The 15,791-nt window shown below is 46.0% G+C and overlaps 1 protein-coding gene across 2 annotated transcripts in view; it reads left to right on the forward strand.

The window, feature by feature from the left end:
• NIPSNAP2 (nipsnap homolog 2) overlaps positions 1–10,299 on the forward strand; it is a 35,949-nt gene extending 25,650 nt beyond the window's left edge. For both annotated transcript variants that reach the window (XM_055293077.2, XM_055293078.2), the window contains 3 exons: positions 4,703–4,797; positions 7,500–7,583; positions 9,130–10,299. In XM_055293077.2, the coding sequence (XP_055149052.1) occupies positions 4,703–4,797; positions 7,500–7,583; positions 9,130–9,194 (244 nt within the window). In that variant the 3' untranslated portion in view covers positions 9,195–10,299. The remainder of the gene's footprint in view (positions 1–4,702; positions 4,798–7,499; positions 7,584–9,129) is intronic.
• The last annotated feature ends 5,492 nt before the right edge of the window (positions 10,300–15,791 follow it).

Here is a 15,791-nt window from a genome sequence, read left to right on the forward strand (position 1 = left end):
GCCTCCCAAAGTGCTGGGATTACAGGCGTGAGCCACCACGCCCAGCCTGTTTTTTGTTTTTAGGGGGAGATGTTTGTGTTTATTTCTTTGAAGTAATTGTGTTAACTCTTACTTTTCTTTGGCAACTTGCTATTTCTGTTTCCTAAGCTGGCATTTCATAACTATTTACCCACAAAGGGGGAGGCCACATGGTGCTGAGAAAAAGCTCTGGGTTTGAGTTACTTGACAGCTCTCACCTTTAAAAGAGAACTTGTACCTTTTTGCCTTTTTTTTTTTTTTACTTCAACTTAATATCTTTTTTCTTTTTCTTTTCCTTTTTCTTTTTCTTTTTCTTTTTTTTTTTTTTGAGACGGAGTCTTGCTCTGTTGCCCAGGCTGGAGTGCAGTGGCGCAGTCTCGGCTCACTCCATTCTCTGCCTCCTGGGTTCAAGCCATTCATCTGCCTCAGCCTCCCAAGTAGTTGGGATTATAGGTGTGCACTGCCACACCTGGCTAATGTTTTGTATTTTTAGTAGAGACAGGGTTTCGCCTTGTTGGCCAGGCTGATCTCAAACTCCTGACTTCAAGTGATCTGCCTGCCTCAGCATCCCAAAGTGCTGGGATTACAGGTGTGAGCCACCACGCTCGGCCCCCGTTTTTCTCTAGTTTCGGTTATGAAATTTCCTGCTGTGCATGAAATGATTTCTAAGATCCCTTCTGGCTCCAACAGATAGTTCTGTAGTCTTTATTTCTAATGAACCTTTCCTCCTTAGATCATCAAAGGCTAAATAATGCAAGTTAGAATTTCTTTTCCTTTGAAAACTAAGAAATACATATTTGGTTGTATGCTACTATTATATACAATTTTTGTTATTTTGTTTTTGGACTATTGTTGTTAATCATGTAACTATTCACAGAATAGGATCACTCACTAGTTCAATTTTTGCAAATTACTGATCAAGACTCGCTCGCCGTGAAATCCACAGGGACATACTGGGATTTTTTCAGTTATTTAAAAAATTATTTGGCTGGGCACAGTAGCTCACACCTGTAATCCCAGCACATTGGAAGGCCAAGATGGGCAGATCACCTGAGGTCAGAAGTTCAAGACCAGCCTGACCAACATGGAGAAACCCTGTCTCTACTAAAAATACAAAAATTAGCCGAGTGTGGTGGCGCATGCCTGTAATCCCAGCTACTCGGAAGGCTGAGGCAGGAGAATTGCTTGAACCAGAGAGGCAGAGGTTGCGGCGAGCGAAGATTGCACCATTGTACTCCACCCTGGGCAACAAGAGTGAAACTCTATCTCAAAAAAAAAAAATTATAAAGCCAGTTTAGCATTCAATTTATATTTTGGCACATAGGTAACTAAGATGGTGACCACCTCGTCTGTACAGGCTTCTGATTGTTACCAGGCTAAGGCAAGTATGTTTTCTTTGCCTACCATAACTAAATTACAAAAATTCGGAATGAAATGAATAATCTGGAATATTTATCACTATCAGTGAAAGCCAGGTTTTTTTCTTCTGAATAGTTAGAATGCACATTGAAGTGATTTGCTTAATTTCAATAATCAGATTTATAATTTCTGTGAACATACTGATCACTTAATTCTCAATGTAAAGATTAAAGATGTCATCTTGTGGATATTCCATGGGGGGCAATAGCAAGAAGTCCCTTTTTCACCATAAAGGAACCCAAGCGCTTGGGTAAGGTTCCCATCATGGCACTGAACCCATGGTGGATTACAGCAGAGGTATAGAGTGATTTTAAGGAGATTGGATTGCTTGATCCCAGGAGCTCGAGACCAGCCCAAGCAACATAGCAAGGCCCCGTCTCAACAACAACAAAAAAATAATAAAAAATAAAAAATTGGCTGTGCTTAGTGGCGCAAGCCTGTAGTTCCAGCTACTCAGGAGGCCAGGGCAGGAGGCTCCCTCGAGCCCAAGAGTTCCAGGCTGCAGTTAGCTAAGATCATGCCACTGTACTCCAGCCTGGGTGACAGAGTGAGTCTCTGTCTTAAAAAAGGAGACTGGCTTCATCACTCACAGGAAATCACTCTTACTTGGATTTTTTTTCCCCCTTTTGAGATGTTATCGTTCAGTATATATGAGGTTTGCCTCCAGGAAGAGAATGCTCAGCCAAGCCAACTCAAGCATCTTGTGCCTTGAGAGTGACATCTTTCACTGTCATTATTAGTAGGTTGCTATCCTTGTTTGTATGCTGCCAGCTCTTTTGAATGAATTAGAATGAATCTGTCTTCCCAAGTCTTGTCACCTGTGGGACCCTGATGTGACTGAGACTTCAGGCCAGAGCCTGGGCAGTGTGGTATGGATTTACTGGGTAACGCATGGTGTGTCATCTGATTGACCTTAACCATGCATCTTCTGGTGACCTCCCTATATCATTTGAAGCCCATTCCTTTTCACCTTTGATTCTAGAAGACTGCTTTTGAAAAAATAGGCACATTTTAAAACATTTTTAGGAATTCAGATGCATCACTAAATATATTTTTTTAAGTGTCTGGTGCAAGTATGAAAGGTGTTTAAATTAAAGGGCTCTGAGCCAGATGCAGTGGCTCACACCTGTAATCCCAGCACTTAGGGAGGCTGGGTGGACAGATCATTTGAGGTCAGGAGTTCAAGACCAGCCTGGCCAATGTGGTGAAATCCCGTCTCTACTAAAAATACAAAAATTAGCCGGGCATGGTGGTTCACAGCTGTAATCCCAGCTACACAGGAAGCTGAGGCAGGAGAATAGCTTGAACCTGGGAGGCAGAGGTTGCAGTGAGCCGAGATCCCGCCGCTGCACTCCTGGGTGGCAGAGTAAGACTCCATCTAAAAAAAATAAAGGGCTGTAGGCTGGCCTGGTGGCTCATGCCTATAATCCCAGCACTTCGGGAGGCCGTGGTGGGGTAGATCGAGACCAGCCTGGCCAACATTGCGAAACCTCATGCCTACCAAAAATACAAAAAATTAGCCAGACGTGGTGGGCGCCTGTAATCCTAGCTACTCAGGAGGTTGAGGCAGGAGAATCGCTTGAACCCAGAAGGTGGAGGTTGCAGTGAGCCAAGATCGCACCACTGCCCTCCAGCCTGGGCAACAGCGAGACTCTATCTAAAAAAAAAAAAAAGCCGAGCGTGGTGTCATGTACCCATAACCCCAACTACTCAGGAGGCTGAGGCACGAGAATAGCTTGAACCCAGGAGATGGAGCTTGCAGTGAGCTGAGACCGCACCATTGCACTCCAGCCTGGGAGACAGAGGAAGACTCTGTTTCAAAAAAAATTAAAGAGCTGATACCTTTTGCAGTGGGAAATTCTTAAAAAGGAAAGTTTTAAGCCAAGTGCCAATTTTTAACTGATCATAATGTGATGTTGTCCACAGAGGCACAATGTATATTAGTACTTTCCTCCATATTTAGTACATAATGAATGCCTTTGGTACTCATTTTCTGAATGGTTTGCTCTGGTAAGAAAGGAAAAAAAAAAAGCAAGAGGCAGCTTTGCCCACACTACCGAGGCCGTACCACCAAAAAGCTTCATTCCCATGGTTCCTCCCTGTGGCATCCAAGAAGTTGCAGAGTCCCTAGTTCAGAGAGCAGGGGTATTTCTCAGGATTTCAGAATCATCAGCTGCTTTGAAGGTGTGCTTCCTTCACCTGTATTTTAACGCTCTGCCCCAGGGGTGGTCCCTGTCTCCCTTGGGTACAGTGCCCTGTAGGACCTTGGGTGCTCTAGTTCCAGGTTTGCCTCGCTTCCCCTCTGAGGGTGTTCTGGAGAAGCAATGCTTTTTAAGTTGACGGGTCCCATCCTCTGCCATTTCTAGACTTAAAGAATCACCAGTGCAACTATATATACATCCTCAGGTTGCTGTTTTTATTTTTAATAATTATTAAATACTGTACGTTTTCTCACAAAAATTAGTATAGCTACAGAAAAGTATGCTTACATTTCATACACATTAAAATGACTTTTAGACCAGGTGTGGTGGCTCACGCCTGTAATCCCAGCACTTTGGGAGGCTGAGGTGGGTGGATTACTTGAGGTCAGGAGTTTGAGACAAGCCTGGCCAACATAGGGAAATCTTGTCTCTACTAAAAATACAAAAATTAGCCGAGCATGGTGGTGGGTGCCTGTAATCCCAGCTACTCAGGAGGTTGAGGCAGGAGGATGACTTGAACCCGAGAGGTAGAGGTTGCAGAGAGCTGAGATCCCACCACTGCACTCCAGCCTGGGTAACAGAGCGAGACTCTGTCTCAAAGATAAAATAGTCCAGGTGCGATGTCTCACGCCTGTAATCCCAGCACTTTGGGAGGCTGAGGTGGGCAGATAACCTCAGGTCAGGAGTTCGAGACCAGCCTGGCCAACATGGTGAAACCCCATCTCTACTAAAAATACAAAAATTAGCTGGGTGTGGTGATGGGTACCTGTAATCCCAGCTACTTGGGAGGCTGAGGCAAGAGAATCACTTGAACCCAGGAGGTGGAGATTGCAGTGAGCTGAGATTGTGTCACTGCACTCCAGCCTGGGTGACAGAATGAGACTCCGTCTCAAATAGTAATAAAGTAAATAAAATAACTTTTGATTTGCGTTAGATAACACCAATTTGATAAAAAATTAGTCTTCATTTTAAACAGCCTGCCCTGAGTATGGTGATTTAGTCTACCAATTCTTGTTAGTGTATCTAATTCAGTGTCTTAAACAAACATCACCTCACTTTTACAGGGCTCGCGCAATCCGCTTCAGACAGGATGGTAACGAAGCCGTCGGAGGATTCTTCTCGCAGATCGGGCAGCTGTATATGGTGCACCATCTTTGGGGTATCTGTTTTTCCCTTTTCAAGTTACTGGGATTTGAGAGTTCATTACTAAGTTGTACTGGGCAGTAGAGCACATCTTGAGTCAATAACCTAAACCCCTACAGCAAATCCAGACGTCACAGAGGGACAGTCCGTATGGGGCTGTCTGGAACTAGCGAGGCCAACAGTGAAAGTCCATAGATTGATGGCATTAGTGAGCTGAAAGTGAGTGGGGATGATGAGGAAAGGAATAAGGGGTGAAGCAAGCAGCCATGGAAGAAGGTGACCAGGGAAGTCAGAGTGTCTTCCACAGAGTGGTCCCAGCCTCTCTTTGTATTCGTAGATGACTTCTTACTTCCTCGGCAGAGGCAGGCCTGCATTTTATCCAGAGCAGCAGCTTCCTGCACATACTCACTGCCTGCCTTTATAGACGTGGTTCCACTGTCTCAGGACATGGACCCCCTCACCGTTTCCATCCCCACACATTTTTGTTTGGCACCATCTTTGGTATTTTTCCAGGCCTGCTCCACATGTCACCCCTCCCCACTAGTGAACATCGTCGCTCCTCCTGAGCCCCAGAGCCTTTTGTGGTGCTGGTTATTACCGTTGTAGCTGTATATGGTGTGCAACCCTCCCAGGCATCCCCGTCTATGAATAAGCACAGGAGCTAGAAGGGCCAGATTGGATGGAGGAATTTTCCATCCCTTTGGCTGTTGGGCAGAGGTCAAACCAGGTGCATGCTCCGTTCACATCAGCACCTGTAGCTGCCCGGAGAGGGCCTCCCAGGTGCAGGATCCTGGAATTGCAAACAGGCAGGCACCAGAGTGTGAATGGCGGAGCTCTCACAGAGGCTGTGGGGAGCACAGGGCAGACCTCTTGTCTCTGCCCTGTGGGGAGGACTCAAGGCTTCACAGAGCAACAGCAAGATGAAGAGGATTGCTTGAGGCTGGGAGTTTGAGGCTGCAGTGAGCTATGACTGTGCCACTGCACTCCAGTCTGGGCAATAGAGCAAGACCCTGTCTCAAAAAAAAAATGTAAACAAGAAGATATTGGCTGGGCACAGTGGCTCACGCCTGTAATCCCAGCACTTTGGGAGGCCGAGGTAGGTGGATCACCTGAGGTCAGGAGTTAAGAGACCAGCCTGGCCAACATGGTGAAACCTCATCTCTACTAACAATACAGAAAATTAGGCATGGTGGCACATGCCTGTAATCCCAGGTACACAAGTGGCTGAGGCAGAAGAATCGATTGAACTCAAGAGGCGGAGGTTGCAGTGAGCTGAGATCGCGCCACTGCACTCCAGCTTGGGCAACAGAGCGAGACTCCGTCTCAAAAAAAAAAAAAAAAGAAACCAAGGCATCTGGATGAGATACCTGTGAATTGTACCATGACACAGGTGATCCCCCCCACCTGAAGCGCCTTTCTTCCCATTCCTATGTCAGTGATGTCCTTTTCAACTTCAACACCCACCTGGTCAGCTTGCACCTTTCCCGCAGCTCTCCCATTGCTTGCCCTGCTCCCCGATACACCGTGTCCTTGTATGGGCCACGGCACTCTCCACAGCTGACCTCGCCTGCCTCATATCCTGGGGCTTCACTGCATGGAACACACTCCCTGCCCAGATCAGTGTAGTGCAAGATAAATGTTGAGTAAAATTGATCTGACATTGCTTATCTGTGGTCTCACAGTTTCTGGTCATGAATTTAATATGTTATTGGAGAATTTCACTTGGTTTATAAAGGTATATCTTAGATTCACTAGATTGTAAAGCTTAAGAGGGAATTGTGGCTGGATGTGGTGGCTCATGCCTCGAATCCCAGCAGTTTTGGAGGCTGAGTCGGGAGGATCACTTGAGTCCAGGTGTTTGAGACCAGCCTGGGCAACATAGTGAGACCCCATCTCAAACGAGCAAACAAACAAATAAATACTTTTTTTAACTTAAGAATGGGCCAGGCCGGGTGCGATGGCTCACGCCTGTAATCCCAGCACTTTGGGAGGGCAAGGCGGGCGGATCACGAGGTCAGGAGATCAAGACCATCCTGGCTGACATGGTGAAACCCCGTCTCTACTAAAAATACAAAAAAAATTAGCCGGGCGAGGTGGCGGGCGCCTGTAGTCCCAGCTACGCGGGAGGCTGAGGCAGGAGAATGGCGTGAACCCCGGGAGGCGGAGCTTGCAGTGAGCTGAGATCGTGCCACTGCACTCCAGCCTGGGCGACAGCAAGACTCCGTTTCAAAAAAAAAAAAAAAAAAAGAATGGGCCAAGTGTGGTGGCTCACCCCTGTAATTCTAGCACTTTGGGAGACTGAGGCGTTTTGATGATTTGAGCCCAGGAGTTTGACATCTGACTGGGCACAAAAAGAAAAATTAGCCAATGTGGTAGTGCATTCCTGTAGTGCCAGCTATTCAGCAGGCTGAGGTGGGAGGATCACTTGAGCCTAGGAGGTCAAGGCTGCGGTGAACCATCATCGTGCCACTGCACTCCAGCCTGGTTGACAGAGTGACCTTGTCTCAGACAAAAAAAAAAAAAAAAGACTGAAAGTTTGCTTTTCCCACATGGCCTAATATAATTTTTGCTCAGAATTTCCCCAGCCCAGTATATTACACACCTGAAGTAGTCCCTGAGAAAACTAGATGCCCAGGTGAAGCAAGACCTTAACAGATGTATGGGTGGAATGCAGGGTATATGTTTTAAGTCTTACTTCTCTGTGTGGTTATTTTTAAGCTTACAGGGATCTTCAGACCAGGGAAGACATACGGAATGCAGCATGGCACAAACATGGCTGGGAGGAATTGGTATATTACACAGGTAATCTCTTAACAGCCATGAAATACGCTTTTTGTCTTACTGTTTCAATCATGTTCTTTCACCCTGACACGAATAGGTGGCTTTTGTAATAGTATGTTGCTAGGATAGTGAGTTATCAGGTTGGAGGGGGAAAGGAAATAGTCAATTTTTCTCTAATACATGACTTTTTTCAATAAAGCAGAATATCCATGCTTTCAAATGTGTATATCATCTGTCACAGTTTTCAGACCCTTGGATGTTGTAAATTTTATATCACTACCTTTTTTTGTAGATTTCTATATTCTCTGAAAACTTATTACACAAATAAAATTTTTTTCTAAGCTTTCCTTTTCCATCAAAATTGTTAGTATCCCAAATCAGAACGTAGTACTTATCAATTAGAGTGATTTTGAAATTGGATAAATTAAACTTCCTGTATGTACAGTATGTATACATGGGTGCATAATACATGCATGTGCACATACATAGGTATATTATGAAACCCTGTTTGCTTGATGTTTATAAGAAAACAGTTGGCTGAGTGTAACCCAGTGGCGTTGGTAGAGGGAATCAGTACCAGCCATGTTGCATGGCAAGTATATTTCAGGCCGGGCTCAGTGTCTCACACCTGTAATCCCAGCACCTTGGGAGGCCGAGGCGGGCAGATCACGTGAGGTCGGGAGTTCGAGACCAGCCTGACGAACATGATGAAACCTGTCTCCATTTGAGAGGCTGAGTCAGGAGAATCGCTTGAACCTGGAAGGTGGAGATTGCGCCACTGCACTCCAGTCTGGGTGACAGAGCAAGAATCCGTCTCAAAAAAAAAAAAAAGTATATCTCAGCCCCTGTACTACCAAGAAAATAAAAGAGTAATTTGTCCTAGAAAGTAGGTGTTACCTTGTCTTTCAGTTCAAGAGATTATATAACATATAATTACATGTTATATAATTGTATTTGATTTTGCTGCTTACTCAAAGAACGTTTGAGAAATCACCATTTCTCCTCACGATATGGACTTTCCCTACCTCCCACAAATAAAACAAATATCCAGGTAGGATCTGCTGTTTTTTTTTTTTTTTGAGACAGAGTCGTGTTCTGTCGCCAGGCTGGAGTGCAATGACGCGATCTCGGCTCACTGCAACCTCCACCTCCTGGGTTCAAGCAATTCTCCTGCCTCAGTCTCCTGAGTAGCTAGGATTACAGGCAGTCGCCACCACACCCAGCTAAGTTTTATGTTTTTAGTAGAGACAGGTTTCACCCTGTTGGCCAGGATGGTCTCGATTTCCTGACCTCGTGATCCACCTGCCTCAGCCAAAGTGCTGGGATTACAGGTGTGAGCCACTGCACCCAGCTGATCTGGTGTAATTTTAATAGCATCCTGTAGGATGCCAGCTGATACAGGGTCCGCTTGTATATTTCTGCCCTTGAGGTTAGTCCTGTATGTTATGATATTCTCTTGTTTTCAAGCAGCACATCTGTGAGCATTGTTGGCAATCTGTCTGTTAGTGTCATTTACCATAATGTGTTTAGAAAATAACAAGTTCAGTAACCCTGATCCTGCTTTCAGTTCCACTTATTCAGGAAATGGAATCCAGAATCATGATCCCACTGAAGACCTCGCCCCTTCAGTAAAGCTGTAGCGTTTCTATGTGCCTACATACATTTCTGTGAGAAGTATTTGTCATAAATTAATTTTAATTGTATATCAAGTAAAAAAGAAACACTGAGGTTTAAGCTGCTGTATATAGCTTGTGAGAAACCTCTTTTCTTTAAAATTTACATAATCACAAGAAAGGAAAGAATTACAGTTGGACTGATTGTGACAGTGCCCTGTCGTCCTCTTTGAAACACCCCCGTGTTGTCCAGTATACCTTATAACAGCCACTTCTCCCCACCCTCCAGAAGGGGTCCACATTGAATTCTGAATCATCTTGAAAATAAGATTCCAGCCACAAAAAAAAATTAGCCATTTCTTTACTAAAGAAAACAAAAAACAAATCTGTTTTATAATTACAGATTTTTAGACAAATTTCTTTATCAGGAAGAAATACAAATTTTGTCATGTTTCTCAAGCAGTTTTTCTGAGTAGTTTCTGAGGAGGAACAAATTACAAGTGTACCCAGTAACTGAAAATGTTTTAACTTACTGTCATTTGTAAGCAGTCCACATAGTAGACAATGGGTTTTCCAAGCTGGGCAAGGTACATTTAATCAGTAAATCAGTTTTATATCATGTATCGTGATGTTTCAATGTGAGACACAAAAACAATGGCTTGAAACTTGTGTATCATATGTGATTTTGAAATGAACACCTTGAATAGCACTAATTTTTATTTGTGATATTTTTCTATAACAAAACAAGTAGCACTAGGAAAAGAGGTTTTATTTTGTAAACGATCATTTGTGACCTCAGACACATCTGGCTAATATTTTAATAAGCTCACAGCAGATTAATTCTGAGATCATGGATGAGGGGTGGTGCATGTTGAGATTTAAATTGGCATAAAGCTGCATACTTTTTGTCTAGCTGTTTGATTTCGTTTTTTAATATAGTGTGCCAATTTTGTGACTGTTACCATGTGAAAGTCCTGTTGAAATGAACAATTATGTCTGCCCCACAATCAAGAATGTATGTGTAAAGTGTGAATAAATCTCATATCAAATGTCAAACTTTTACATGTGAATGATTTTCTCAAGGAACATAGAAAAGTCAATAAAATACTCTTAATTTTCACATACCACGTTTGGATTTTTTTTTTTAATTCTGAGAATGACAGACATGTGCTGTGAATGACCCTGTCACTCTTGCAAAATAGCTTGTCACAAAGGATTGAAGGAAGTGAGGAAGTCAGCTGGCTTCTGGGGAAAATCCCTCCATAGGAACAAATTACAAGGCCCTGGGCAAGGTCATGCCTGGTATGTGCTGAGGGCAGCAGAAGCCAGTGGCAGAAGCAGACATGAGGGAGAGCGTGGTGGGACGTGAGCTCAGAGGTCACAGGGCTGGATGCCTTGAGTGATGGAGGCCATTGGAAAGACCCTAGTGGCCAGGCCCAATGGCTCACACTGGTAATTCCAACACTTTGGGAGGCCGAGGCCAGAGGATCCCTTGAGCGCAGGAGTTTGAGACCAGTCTGGGCAACATGAATGAAACCTCATCTCTACAAAAAATCGAAAAATTAGCTGGGCATGGTAGCATGTGCCTGTAGTCCCAGCTACTCAGGAGGCTGAGGCAGGAGGATTGCTTGAGCCCAGGAGGTCGAGACTGTAATGAGCTGTGATCGTGCCACTGCACTATAGCCTGGGCAACAGAGCTAGACCCTGTCTCAAAAATAATAATAATAGGCCGGGGACAGTGGCTCATGCCTGTAATCCCAGCACTTTGGGAGGTCAAGGTGGGTGGATCACAAGGTCAGGAGTTCGAGACCAGCCTGGCCAATATGGTGAAACCTCGTCTCTACTAAAAGTACAAAAAAATTAGCTGGGCATGGTGGCACATGCCTCTAATCCCAACTACTTGGGAGGTTGAGGCAGAAGAAGTGCATGAATCCGGGAGGCAGAGGTTGCAGTGAGCCGAGATCACGCCACTGCATTCCAGCCTGGGTGACAGAACGAGATTCCATCTCAAAAAAAATAATAAGGCTGGGCACAGTGGCTCCCGCCTGTAATCCCAGCACTTTGGGAGGCCGAGGCAGGAGCATCATCTGAGGTCAGGAGTTCGAGATGAGCCTGGCCAACATGGTGAAACCCTGTCTCTACTAAAAATACAGAAATTAGCTGGGCATGGGGGTGGGCACCTGTAATCCCAGCTTCTTAGGAGGCTGAGGAAGGAGAATCGCTTGAACCCAGGAGGTGGAGGTTGCAGTGAGCTGAGATCGCACCACTGCACTTCAGCCTGGGTGACAGAGCGAGACCCCATCTCAAAAAAAGTGAAACTAGAGGAGCTCACCAAGGGAGTGACTGTAGTCAGAGGAGAGGATCAAGGTGAGGAGGAACCTGCAAAAGAGACTAAGAAACCACCAGGGAACTCAGCAGACACTCAAGCAAGTGAGGCGTCATGAGAGCCAAGTGAAGAAAGTCCGTCAGAGATCACCTCTGTCAAATGCTGCCAAGAGGCTGGGCCAGATGAGGCCCCCAGACTGATCATAGTTGGGTGTGGTGGCTCACGCCTTTAATCCCAGCACTCTGGAAGGCTAAGGTGGGCGGGTCACCTGAGGTCAGGAGTTCGAGACCAGCCTGGCCAACATGGTGAAACCTCATCTCTACAAATAATACAAAAATTAGCTTGGCATGGTGGCATGCGCCTGTAATCCCAGCTGCTGGGGAGGCTGAGGCAGGACAATCACTTGAACTTGGGAGGTGGAGGTTGCATTCCAGCCTGGGTGACAGAGCAAGACTCCGTCTAGGAAAAAACAAAATTCATGAATTTAGCAACATGATGGTCACTAGTGACCTCTGATAAGGGCATTGTATTCTTGAGCTATATTATGAAATTATCACTTTATTTTAGCAATTCCTGCTCAGTTTGACAAGTCATTTTACTGAATTTCTATAGCACAATGAATCATAATTTTGTCCCACTATTAATTTTCTTTCTTTTTTTTTTTTTCTTTTTCGAGACAGGGTCTGGCTCTGTCGCCAGGCTGGAGTGCAGTGGCACGATCTTGGGTCACTGCAGTCTCCACCTCCCAGGCTGAAGCCATCCTCCCACCTCAGCTTCCCGAATAGCTGGGACCACAGGTGTGCACCACCACGCTCAGATAATTTCTGTATTTTTTTGTAGAGACAGGGTTTGTCATGTTGCCCAGGCTGGTCTCGAACTCCTGGGCTCAAGTTACCCATCTGGGCCTTCTGAAGTGCTGGGATTACAGGCGTGAGCCACTGTGCTTGGCCACACTATTACTTTTCATTGGCAGTATTCAAAACTTCCAAACTCATTTTCCGTTTATTGGGTATAAGTCTGAGGAATATTACTTATAAAAGCCAACTCGCCGGGCGCGGTGGCTCACGCTTGTAATCCCAGCACTTTGGGAGGCTGAGGCGGGCGGATCACGAGGTCAGGAGATCGAGACCACGGTGAAACCCCGTCTCTACTAAAAATACAAAAAAATTAGCCGGGCGTGGTGGCGGGCGCCTGTAGTCCCAGCTACTCGGAGAGGCTGAGGCAGGAGAATGGCGTGAACCCGGGAGGCGGAGCTTGCAGTGAGCCGAGATTGCGCCACTGCACTCCAGCCTGGGTGACAGACAGAGCGAGACTCCGTCTCAAAAAAATAAAAAAAAAAAAAAAATAAAAAAAGCCAACTCATTTTTCTTTTTTTTTTTTTTTTTTTTTTGAGACGGAGTCTTTCTCTGTCTCCCAGGCTGGAGTGCAGTGGCGCAATCTCGGCTCACTGCAAGCTCTGCCTCCCGGGTTCACGCCATTCTCCTGCCTCAGCCTCCCGAGTAGCTGGGACTACAGGCGCCCGCCAACACGCCCGGCTAATTTTTTGTATTTTTAGTAGAGACGGGGTTTCACCGTGTTAGCCAGGATGGTCTCGATCTCCTGACCTCGTGATCCGCCCGCCTCGGCCTCCCAAAGTGCTGGGATTACAGGCTTGAGCCACCGCGCCCGGCCAAAAGCCAACTCATTTTTTATTATCACACGTGAGGTTTTTAAGTCTGTTTCAAAAAGCAAGTGGGCCATACTATCAGCATCCCTACCACCTTTTTTGTTCTTTGGAGACAGAGTCTCATTCTGTCGCCCAGGCTGGAGTGCAGTGGTGCAACCACAGCTCACTGTAACCCTAAACTCCTGGGCTCAAGCAATCCTACCACCTCAGTCTCCCAAAGAGCTAGGACTACAGGTGTGCCACTATGCCTGGCTTTTTAAAATTATTACTGTTATTTTGTAGAGATGGCGTCTCACTGTATTGCCCAGGCTAGTCTCAAATTCCTGGGTTCAAGCAATCCTCCCACCTCAGCCTCCCAAAGCACTGAGACTGCAAGTGTGAGACACTGCACCCAGCCCTTACCACTTGTTAAAAGCCTTTCTAGAACCACTTTGCTCTCCTCCAAACTAGCCCTTGATAGAACCATCTTTTATTTTCACAGCTGCCTGTGAAAGACCCTTTTTGCAGTTCCACATTATAATTTTGCTTTAGTTTGGGATCTTTAGGATGGAGAGCACCCCTCCAGTGATTAGGAGAGACCCAAGATGGAAATAAAGATTTTATTACTTACAGGTCCTGGGGGTAAACACCATGCCTGGAGGTCACACACATGGGGTCAGGGAGCACAGACGGGGAGAAAAAGAGACGCATGGGCCAGTGCCTTTAGTGGGGTACAGAGCATTGCTCAAACAGATTTCCCTATGGGGAGTTTTAACTAGTGGATTTAAAGCAAGCATGATTGGGCACAGTGGTTGACACCTATAATCCCGGCACTTTTGGAAGGCCAACTCAGGAGGATCTCTTGAGTCCAGAAGTTCCAGACCAGCTTGGGCAACATAGCAAGATCCTGTCTCTACAAAAAAAAAAAATCGAAAAATTTGCCAGTGTGGTGGTACACACCTGTGGCCCCAGCTACTCAGGAGACTGAGGTGGGAGGATCGTTTGAGCTCAGGAGGTCGAGGCTGCAGCACAATCTGTGATTAGTGAGGCCTAGGAGAGTGCGTGCCCTCAGCCTGGCCTCTTAACCCTTAGGATGGGAGCCACATCAAAAATGTGTTAATATAGGTCAGGCGCAGTGGCTCACGCCTGTAATCCCAGAACTTTGGGAGGCCAAAGAGGGCGGATCACCTGAGGTCAGGAAGTCGAGACCAGCCAGGCCAACAAAGCAAAACCCTGTCTCTACTAAAACTACAAAAATTAGCTGGGTGTGGTGACATGCACCTGTAATCCTAGCCACTTGGGAGGCTGAGGCAAGAGAATCGCTTGAACCTGGGAGGCAGAGGTTGCACTTAGCTGAGATCATGCCACTACACTCCAGCTTGGGGGACAGAGTGCGATTTCATCTCAAAAAAAAAGAAAAAAAAGGAAAAGAGGAGGAAGATTTTTAACTCAGTGTCTCATGGCAGTAGCCTCCCTCTGGGACAGCCCATACCACAAGATAATCAGTTACTTTCCCGCCCTTTTAGTGTTCTATAAGTAAAATCTTTAGAATGGCTTGTATTTCTAGGTGACTAAAACAATATATATATATTTATTTATTCTCTTTCTTTGGATGCTTACCTGACAAGCTTCTGCTGATAATCAAGTAGTTGTTTTGTTTTGTTTTTGAGACAGAGTCTTGCTTTGTTACTCAGGCTGGAGTGCAATGGCGTGACCTCAGCTCACTGCAGCCTTGACCTCCTAGGCTCAAGTGACCCTCCCACCTCAGCCTCTTGAGTAGCTGAGACTACAGTGCATGCATCATGCCTGGCTAATTTTTAAATTTTCTGTAGACACAGGGTTTCATTATGTTGCCCAAACTGGTCTCAAACTCCTGGGCTCAAGCAATCTTCCTACCTGGGCCTCCCAAAGTGTTGAGATTACAGGCATTAGCCACTGCGCTTGGCCGCCCATTGCTTTAATGTAGGGCCTTTAAGATGGACAGCACCCCTCCAATGATTAGGAGAGGCGCAAGATGGAAATAGTTCATCACTTGGCCAGGCACAGTGGCTGATGCCTGTCCCAGCATTTTGGGAGGCCGAGGCAGGAGAATCGCTTGAGTACAGGAGTTGGAGACCAGCCTGGGCAATTTCTGTAGACCCTGTGTCTACAAAAAATTTAAAAATTAGCCAGGTGTGATGGTCTGTGTCTGTGGTCCCAGCTACCTGAGAGGCTGAGGCAAGAGGATCACTTGAGCCTGGAACGTCAAGGCTGCAGTGGGCTGTGTTCGTGTCACTGTACTCCAGCCTGGGTGACAAAGCGAGAGCCTGTCAAAAAACAAAACAAAATGAACAAACAAAAAAACAGTTTATCACTTAAAGGTCCTGGGGATACACAGCACTCCTGGAGGTCATACACAGGAGGTCAGAAAGAGACTTGGGGGCCAGTGCCTTTAGCGGGGTCCTGGGCATCACCCAAGCAGGTTTCATGTGGGGATTTTAACTGGTGGGTTTAAAGCAAGCAAGTGGCCGGGCAAGGTGACTCACGCCGCCAATCCCAGCACTTTGGGAGGTGACTCACGCCGCCAATCCCAGCACTTTGGGAGGCGAAGACAGATGGATCACCTGAGGTCAGGAGTTTGAAACTAGCCTGGCCAGCATGGTGAA

This window comes from Symphalangus syndactylus, chromosome 9 (genome assembly GCF_028878055.3).
Source record: "Symphalangus syndactylus isolate Jambi chromosome 9, NHGRI_mSymSyn1-v2.1_pri, whole genome shotgun sequence".
NCBI classification, from domain to species: Eukaryota; Metazoa; Chordata; class Mammalia; order Primates; family Hylobatidae; genus Symphalangus; species Symphalangus syndactylus.